At 52.7% G+C, this 10,000-nt stretch overlaps 1 protein-coding gene across 1 annotated transcript in view; it reads right to left on the bottom strand.

Moving 5' to 3' along the window:
- The window catches only part of nyap1 (neuronal tyrosine phosphorylated phosphoinositide-3-kinase adaptor 1), a gene marked incomplete at both ends in the record, with an annotated part of 10,899 nt that overhangs the window by 513 nt on the left and 386 nt on the right, over positions 1-10,000 (bottom strand). Inside the window, 4 exons of the mRNA XM_080858147.1 lie at positions 1,864-1,970; positions 2,434-2,667; positions 3,175-5,025; positions 5,690-6,114. Coding sequence (XP_080714273.1) covers positions 1,864-1,970; positions 2,434-2,667; positions 3,175-5,025; positions 5,690-6,114 — 2,617 coding nt within the window. The remainder of the gene's footprint in view (positions 1-1,863; positions 1,971-2,433; positions 2,668-3,174; positions 5,026-5,689; positions 6,115-10,000) is intronic.

Raw genomic sequence — 10,000 nt, 5'->3', positions numbered from 1 at the left:
AAGAGAGGAGAAAAGGATGACGGGAGAGGAAACAGAAGAGAGAAATGAGTGGGAGGGAATAACTGTGGGTCTTTGTGCATGTGACTATGACTGTGACTGAATGATTCGGGTAAGATTAGGATTGATGGTTAGGATCCAATAGATCTTCAAGTTAAGTAATACACCAGCAATAGCAGGGGGATGGGTTCCATCCTCACAACATAGGCAAGCCCTAGCTAAGATTTAGGAAGTCGTAGATAACAGTGATGATTATCATTTAATATGGTATTAAAATCAAAAGGTCCATATTGTGTTCTGAGAGGTAAAATGAGGACGTGTAGTCCATGTAAAGTAGAATCCATTAACATGCAGAAAAGAATCCAGCCTCTCCCCTTCAGCACCACCCATGTCAGGACAGAAGTGCTTGCTAAACACTGGAATGAGCCAAGAGCAGTGCTGTGTGCTGTGTGCTGTTCCAGTACTGGACACCAGGTGGTGGCATTGTTGCACCCACAGCCTCAAACTCCCTGCTATGTGAGGGAAGGTCAAATGAGCATACACAGTCTGTCTCTGCGGTACCCGCGCACGCTCACACGCGCACACACACACTCGCACACACACACACACACTCTCCACATTCTCTCTGTCACACGCAAAGACACACGCATACACTCGCAGGCATACACACGCAGTCTGTCTCTGCGGCACACACTCCGACTGCGTCAGCATCTGAGCCGCTGCCAAGAGACAACTGTACAGAGAGCAGAACCATTATACAGCAACACTCTCTCTCTCTTTCTCTCTTTTTCTCTCTCTCCCTCTTTCTCTCTCTCTCTCTTTCTCTCTATCTCCCTTCCTCTCTCTCCCTCTCCCTTTCTCTCTCATTCTCTCTCCCTCTCTCTCTCTCTGCCTCTCCCTCTTTCTCTCCCTTTCTCTCTCCCTCTCTCTCATTCTCTCTCCCTCCCTCTCTCTTTCCCTCCCTCTTCCTCTCTCTCTCTGCCTCCCCCTCTCTCTCCCTCTTTCTCTCCCTCTCTCTCTATCTGTCTGTCTCTCTCTATCACACACACAGCCTGGTAGTGGATCTATCTTCATCACCATACACTCATTGACCCTCGCTGGTTCCAAAATAGCTTGGCGACTGCACGCGCTCTGATTCTCTGTCAGTAGAGGTAGCTGTTGCAGGGATGGAAATGGCAACACATGTGTTGAATGAAAACAGCATGGAAATCAATATCAGTGGTGCCGGTGGTGGTAGTAGTAGTGGTAGCAGCTGTAGAAGTAGTGGTCATTGTAGTAGTAGTAGTGGTCAAGATAGTTCGAAATCTTACACGGCTAATGTCTAACAGTAAGTCTTAAAGCAGCCCTACAGATATTACAGTGTGCGGTACACATCTGGCAAGGCCTAACTTAAGAACAATCAATGACTCATAGTGACCTTAATAACCTACATCACCCATGCTTCAGCTCCCCTGGGTGAGCCTGAGTGCTTTTCCTCACATTATCAACATAATTATAAAAACATCCCGACACAAAAATAATGTCAGCTTCGACAACAATGTTAACAATGACAAGCACGGCAATATAAACAGCAAAGGTTATGTTTGACATAACGGTGTTAATCGTGTCTTGTACTCATTTAGTAATTAGGGATAGTAATAGTAGGATGTGACATAACAGATTTAGATCAGACTGGCAGACATACTGGTTACTGGGATGCTGTTTGTTATTGTACTGTATACAATAATGTAAATATTAGTGCTCCATAATGACAGGTCCTCCTTGACTTGTATGGATGTGTGTGTGTGTGTGTGTGTGTGTGTGTGTGTGTGTGTGTGTGTGTGTGTGTGTGTGTGTGTGCAGTAGACTACAGGGGGTTATTCTCACCTGGCTGAGGGCATCCTTGATGGGCAGACTGCTCTGTCTCTGGACGTCACCTCCACCCACCTGCCTCACCCCAGAGGTGGAGGACGACCTGCCCAGACGTGCCAACTCTGCCACAACACCCAGACGCACACACAAATACAGACAGACAGACACACACACACACACACACACACACACACACACACACACACACACACACACACACACAAATAAACACACACCAGCACACACACAAACACATAAAAAAACACCAGCACGCACACACAAATAAACACAAAGGGATATTTATATTGTGAATATACTCAATATTACACAATTACATTGACATTCCGCATAATAATGATTTTGTGAAAGGCAAATATCAATACTGTCAAAAATTACAATTAGTGTATTACAAGTATAGTCCGATGCAGTCTGGGAGAGTTCAACAATAAACAATTTTTCAACAATAACAATGAAACAAAAACAGAAGGCTGTCATAGAAACCAATCCAATTGCACTCGGATATAAACCGAGACAGAGACAAGGACAGAGGAAGAGAGAGAGAGAGAGAGGTGGTAGCCTGGTTACCTCCGTTTCGGCAGGCGGGGAAAGTCTGGCAGGGTAAGGGCACTCCTCCTCTGCTCAGCGCCCTGAACCCGGGCGGCCCGTCCGCTCCGGCCAGGCTCTCGCTGTGCCCGAAGGCCCTGCCGGCACTGCGCACCGGGATGCCCGAGTGGCCTCCGCGTAACCCCACGGCCAGGTCGTCCTTTTCCCTCCTCAGCAGGCCGTCAGTGCTGCCGTTCCACACGCTGCCATCCTCTTCTGAGGGAGGAGATCAACAGGATGAGAGAGAGAGAGAAGGAGAAGGAGGGAGAAAGAGAGAGGGAGAGAGAAAAAGAGGGAGAGGGAGACAGACAGAGAGAGAGTAGGTATTTAAAGATGGCTACTTTTATGTTTCAGTTTGAGGAACTACAAGAGCAAATCATTGATCCAAAGACTATTCTCATGGTCCCTCATGTCAATGCAACTCAGTGTTTAGTTTTTTCAAGTAGATGATTCAAGTAGATGAGAGACAAACTGCCCAAACTAATGTCATGGGTACGTACAGATGGAAATGGCTGAAACAGGCTGAATCCTGTCATTTATATTTGGTGAATGCTTTGGTCTGATTTCCTTTAATGAAGCAAATTTGAGATTAATTACAGGCATTACTATGCAGACTGAAAATTGAAGTTTACGGTGTTCTATCCTAACTCCTCACAAATCCAAAAACCTTTCCTGCTAACAAGGAAGTTGTCTTCTCCCACATCTCCCCCCCCCCCCACTCACTCTCTGTGTCTCTGCTGCTGTGACTGAAGGACAGCTTCCTGTGCATCGGCCAATAGGGCGCTTCATCAGGCAGGCCCATGCCTCCGCTTCCATCCCAGGGCACAAAGCCTGCTTTGCCCGGCAGGGACGAGGGCCCACTCCCGCCACCGCCGCCTTTGGAGCCTGGGTCGTGGTGCAAGGAGGACAGCTGGGAGCTCCCCCTCAGGCTGTCATACGCCGGGGGTCGCCTGAAGCCCACGGAGGGGTACGTCCAGAGCAGGGGGCTGTCGGCCGGCGGGGGCTTGTAGGCCGGTAGGCCGTGCGAGATGCCGTGGGGGGTGTGCGCGCGGTGCAGGTGGGGGCGGGAGTGCGGTCGCTGCGAGGAGGAAGAGGAGGAGGAGGTAGTGGTGCTAGAGGTGCTCTGGGAGGAGTGTGTGTGGCCCACGTGTGTGGTGGTGGACGTGTCAGAGGACGCGTCCCTCTCTCGGTCTCTGTCCCTCTCCCTCTCCCTGTCTCTATCCCTGTCCCTGTCCCTGTCCCTGTCCCTGTCCCTGTCCCTGTCCCTGTCCCTGTCTCTTTCCCTCTCCAGTTTGTCAGACTTCAGCAGGAAGCTGACCGACTTCCCCTCCTTGCCCTGCGTCTGGGTCTGCACGGTGGACTGGCACGAGGAGGTGAAGGAGGAGGCGGAGCAGGTGGCTTTCCCCGTCTCCTTGTCAGGCTTGCGGTAGTGGTGGTAGTGTGAGGGCCGGTGGTGTGGGTGGTGATTGTGGTGGTGGTGGTGGTGGGAGTATGGCGAGGAGGACTTGGAGGACGGAGGCAGCGGCGTGGAGTGACTCCGTGCTCTCAGTCCAGGCGCCGGCCCCAGCTGCGCCTCCCTCCTCTCGGCCTGCTGCTTGTCCTGCGCGCTCCCCGAGCCCCCGGACGACTCCTTGGAGGAGTTGGGGAGGCTGGAGGAGCCGCCCGAGCTGGAGTGGCCGCCGCCGGCAGAGGAGGAGGACGCCCCGCCGGTTGAGGAGGAGGTGGAGGAGGACTGGGCGTTCTTGGAGGCAGAGGAGGCGGCGGTGGTGGAGGAGGAGGAAGAGGAGGTGCTCTTGTGCTGTGCTCCCACCCCACTGGAGGCGGCGGCGGGTTGGGGGAAGGCGAGCAGGGGGGGCTTGTGCTGGAGCAGGTTAGGGAAGGGTGCGGGGATCTTGCTGTTGGAGTCCAGCTCCGACTTGCCCCCCTGCAAGAGGTAGGGTGTGGGGGCGCGTGGGGGGTGCGGGCTGGACGAGAGGGGCACAGGGGTGGAGGAGGCGGAGGAGGAGGAGCAGGGCAACGGGGAGGAGTGTGAGATGGACACGTTGGCCTTGGGCTTTGAGGATGAGGAGCAGGACGGGGAGGAGGAGGAGGAGGGCCGTGGGAGCGCTGACGAGGCCACAGAGGCGGAGGGCGCGGCGGAGGCGGCATTGGAGGCGTGATGGTGGTGGTGGTGGTGCGACTTGGAGGACTTGAGACGCTCGTTCCGGAGCTGCAGGCGGCGGTGGGCCTCTCGGTTGTCCGGCAGCGGGTACTTCATCTCCTCGTAGATGGCCTCTCCCGGGTCGGAGTCGGAGTCCGGCGTGGTGGCGGAGGGCGTGAGCGGCGGATGTGGCGTGGGCGCGCTCTCGCGCGTGAACACCTGGCCCACCATCTCGATGTAGACCGGCTCGTCGTCCAGGCCGCCCTCGCCCGACAGCGGCGACGGCTCGCCGCTCTGGAAGGGCAGCGGCGTGGCCGGGGTCGACATGCGCGATAGTGGCGGGTCGAAGGACAGCTGCGTGCTCGGGCTCCGTTTGGGCTTCAACGGGGGCACCTTCTTACCCGCCATCTCTCCCGAATCGGACTTCTTCATGGCTGCGGAGACAAGACAACCTCAGTCAATTCTCCAATATTCTCACACTACATCTTTGAGAAACACCAGTTCTCCACTCCAGCATTTATATCCAGAATTAGCCTTTCAGATCCAAATCATTATCTTCTTTTGTACGTGTGTGCAACAATGGCTGAACAGAACTGGCAAGGCAGAACTGGAATGGGCTGGGAATCACTGATCTAAAGGTTCAGTAATCAAAAGTGAGAACCACCTAAAGGGAAAGCGACCTGGGAGATGTGGATCAGAGATAAAGGGAGAGGAAAAACCTGATGGAGCCAAATGGGTCTGAGGGAAAGAGGAGCGATCAAATAAATGCTGTGTAGCTGAAAGCAGATGAGCTTTAATTGACGATCGCAGGTTGGGTTGGGTTAGACACCAGCTCCTCCCTGAGTGCTACCAGACAAATAATCAGCGATATCTGAGACTTCGAGCAGAAGCCAACCAGTCATTAACACACCCTCATACACATTCTCTCTCACACACACACAAACACTCAATGCCTCACACACACACACACACACACACACACACACACCCACACACACACTCACACTCACACACACACACACACACACACACACACAAACACACACACAAGGGAACACCCTGACATAGGCCCAAACACGTCAGCCCTCTCTCGCTCACCGTTCTTCTTGTCACCGTGTTTGGACGAGTGGTGGCCTTGGCTGGCCTGTGACGCGGGCGGCGGTGGCGGTGCCTCGAGCGGGGGGTGCCCGCCCATGCTGCTCCGCGGCGGGGGCTCCTGCTGCGGCGTGGAGGTGAGCCGGGTGCTTGGGTGGCGCTTGGGCTTGGCCGGCGGGTTGCGGTTGCCGTGGGACCCGTGCTGACCGTCGCAGTCCGGGTAGTCGCCGTTCTCCAGGCTGCCCGGCTCGCCGGCGCCCACCGCGTGGCAGGACTGCGAGCGGGGCGCCATGGCTGAGGCGCACGAGTGGGGGGAGAGGTCCTGGGACGCGGGCATCGTCATGAAGCCCATGCGGAAGTGTCGGCGGAACGAGGCTAGGTCCCGCACCTTACCCACCGTGGCAGAGGACGCGTCCTTATGACTGGAACTATGGAGAGATGGGGGGGGGGGAGTGAGAGAGTGAAACAAGTGCACAGACAAAGATGAAGAGAGACACAGCACGAGTGAGAGAGAGGGATTAAGAGAGAGAGCGAGAGCGAGAGAGAGAGACAGAGAGCAAAACAAAGAGAGAAAGGTATTTACAGACTCCTGTATAGAGAGTAATTTGTTATCTCATTCCATTGCCCTAGCTTTCCTCATTCTTCACTTCTTTCCAATCTTTTTTTTTCTTGGTCTTTTCTCCACAAAAATGGTCTTTAAATAGCTCACAGTCAATTTATTTTCTGGTTCTGCTGCCCACCCCCACCCTTACAGCACTCATTTCCTGAGTAGGAGAACACACATACGTTCACAGACACACACTCACTCACTCACTCACTCACACACACTCACTTTCACACACACACACACACACTCGCTCACACACACACACTCACACACTCACTCACTTGCTCACACACACACACACACACACTCACAAACACTTGCACACACTCACACACACACACACACACACACTCACACACGGATGAGAGGAAGGAGGCGAGTGAGGTGGCGAGAGAGAGATGGGAGGATGCAGTGCAGCAGCAGATGTGCATGCCAGCGTGGGAGAAAGCCCTCCCCTCCCCTCCCGTCCCCTCTCTTCTCCCTCTCCTTATCCTCCTTTCGCCTTCTCTTCTCTTCTTCCTCACTTCTCCCCTACAAGTGTCTCCATCTCTCCTCCGTTCTGACAGCCTCCACACCTCCCTCCCTCTCTCACACAACTCTGGCTCCCTCCCCCCCTCCCCCCCTCTGCTGTCCTCTCCCCATTTTCCTTCTCTCCTTCAAACCGCACCCTCTCCTCACCAGGTCTGCATTCCCATCTTTTGGCCCACCACCTCTTTCTCCTCCTCCCTCTCTCTCTCCCTCTGCCATCCATCTCTCCATCACACACACACACACACACACACACACACACACACACACACACACACACACGCATCTGCAAACATGTTAATTACGGAGTAACACAACCCCCCAAACCCCCCTCCACCAACCCTCAAAATCCAAACCCCTCCTGCTGGCTATCCCCCCCCCCCCCCCCCCCTCCCAGCCCATGCCTCTACACCCGCGGTGCCCTGCCTGCCTCCATGCCGTTCCCTTCATTTTGTCACGTTTTTATTTGCCACCACTGCTAAGCTTTCCATCTGTTTCCACGGCAACAGCCAAAGCAATTGTTTGCTGTTTACTGTCCCGTCGCAAAAAAAAAATATTGCGAAAGCAAACAGGCACGTACAGCTAACACACAGACACACACACACACAGACAGAGACACACACACACACAGTCAGAGACAGGGAGGAGCGAACACACACACACACACACATTGACAGTCTCGCTCATTAAGGTGTGGTGCGGCAGAGGGCTGTCAGGGGAATAGAGGAGTCTCTCATCAATGAAATACTCACATACACACCGATCCTCGAGTGCCGGGGCTAAGCACACACACACACAGGCACACAGGCACACAGACACACACCCACCCACAGCAGCCGTCTGGCTCGTTAAGGTGTGGCTCAGCACTACACTGCCAGCACGACAAGGTACTGTAGTCTCTCATGGCAATTAGAAACATAGGCATTACACACAGCTACACACAAGAGGACCCGTAATACATATAGGTTCATACACACATGCATGCACACAAAACAACACACACAAACACACACACACACACACACAAACAGATGTACGACGAAGAACAGATTTGTCATTTTTTTAAACAATCCCCCCCACCCACCACCCCCCAGGGGAACTCTGATGGCCGCTCGTTAATGCGCCAGCTGAAGCTTAAGCCTCTTCTCTTCAACCACACCCCCACGCCGGACCTCATCACGGCTAAAGCAGACTCCTCTGCCAAAATATACAGCTCTGTTCTGCCTTCCCCTCCACACACTCTGGCAGCAGCAAGAGTGTTTCGGTGCCTCTCAAGGTCACGAGCAGAAGGGGCCATATGGTGGGCGATCACAGAACGCTGGAATGAGAAGCGCATGCATGGCCCACATACCCATACCCATTAACCGAGATAGCAGCTTGTCTGTGTGACAGGGGGGCACGTGCGCAGAGAGCTGTTCGTGGGGGTGCAGCACACACACACACACACACACATGCAGCAGCACGCCAGAGGCTGCGCCACAGTAACAGCGACACCGCCTATACGCAGAACCCGGCCCCGAAGAACCGTTTCTGTGTGCGCAGACGGGAACAATGGGGGTGGTTCTCTAAATCCAAAACACCTAAGACCATTGTTGAGGGGAACTGAGAAAAACAGCGCTAGTCCCCGGAGGGACACGGCGGTATGGACAGGAGGGGATCGACGTGGGGGATGGAGATATTTCAGATCAGGTTTAAAAAGTCAAGACGCTCAGGATAGCTGCTGTAAAAGTAACGAGCGGGGTTATTGACTGTCTCTGGGCTGAGATAGAGTGGTAGTGTTGAGAGACGGAGGGATGGCCTGAAGGGGCGGACGTGAAGTTTGGATGAATGAGAGTGATCGGAATTCATTGGCAGGCTTCGGTATGGAGGAACGGAGAAAAAGAGTGGGAGGTATGGAGAGAGGGAAGCTTCAGTTTCCTGCTGAAAGAGGGAGAGTGGGAGCAGAATGCGTGGGTACACACTTTCTCTGTTTCTCTCCCTCTCTCTCTCGCTCACTCACTCTCTATCACAGTCTCTATTTGCATGTGAGTGTTTGTGTGTGAGTGAGTGTGTGTGTGTGTGTGTGTGTGTGTGTGTGTGTGTGTGTGTGTGTGTGTGTGTGTGTGTGTGTGTGTGTGTGTGTGTGTGTGTGTGTGTGTGTGTGTGTGTGTGCATCAAAGAGCTCATTTAGAAGGCTATTGCATGTGATTTCTGTGTGTATGTGTGCATGTGGGTACTGAAGTGGGAGAAGAGGGATAAACCAAAAAGAGAGAGAGAGAGAGAAGGAGAGGAGAGAAAGGGGCTTTAAGTCTAAGTTAAAGCATGGCTTAAAGAGAAGCTGTGTTTGTGTGGTGTGTGGGTCTATGTGTCTGTGTGTGTGTATTTGGAGGGGGGTCAGGATGTGAGTGTGTTCTGAATCTCTTGCCATTCCACTCCCATCCCAAAACCAAAAATATGAAGAGGAAGAAAGAACAGATATGAAGGCAATGGTGAAAGAAGCACTATTGTTATGAACATGCATTTGTTTATGCATAAATGAGTTTTCTTTCTTTCTCTCTCTTTCTGTCTGTGTGTGTGTGTGTGTGTGTGTGTGTGTGTGTGTGTGTGTGTGTGTGTGTGTTTGTGTTTGAGCTTACAAACAAATGCACATGTGCTGAGTGAGAATGTGTGGCAAAATAATTCAATGCACGCATTTAAATGAACACATTAGCGTCTGTGTTTGTGTGTTTGTGTGTGTGTGTGTGTGTATGTGTGTGTGTGTGTGTGTGTGTGTGTGTGTGTTCGTGTGTGTGTTCGTATGTGTGTGTGTGTGTGTGTGTGTGTGTGTGTGTGTGTGTGTGTGTGTGTATGTGTGTGCACACACCCACATTCACTTGTGTTTTGCTATGATGTACAGGGACACCACAGGGCCAGATTGTCCCTGGAATATAGGCCATCCTTCCTCCACTCTTGTTTCTCTTCCTGACCTATTCTCTCTCTCTCTTTCTCTCTCTCTCTGTCTGTCTCTCTACGTCTCTCTCTTTCTCTCTCTTTTTGACTCTCTCTCTCTCTCTTTCTCTCTCTCTCTCTCTATTTACGCCTTTCCCTCCTACACAGGAGGATGTGTTATGGCGGCTACACATAAAATATGAACGAGAATACCTTTCCATTTGAATTAAGAGATTCCAGTCACAGTCACGTCATCCAAACTTTCAAGAACT

This window comes from Sprattus sprattus (assembly GCF_963457725.1).
Source record: "Sprattus sprattus genome assembly, chromosome: 1".
Classification (NCBI taxonomy): domain Eukaryota; kingdom Metazoa; phylum Chordata; class Actinopteri; order Clupeiformes; family Clupeidae; genus Sprattus; species Sprattus sprattus.
The sequence above is the reverse complement of the archived record's forward strand: the minus strand, read 5'-3'. Positions and strand labels throughout refer to the sequence as shown.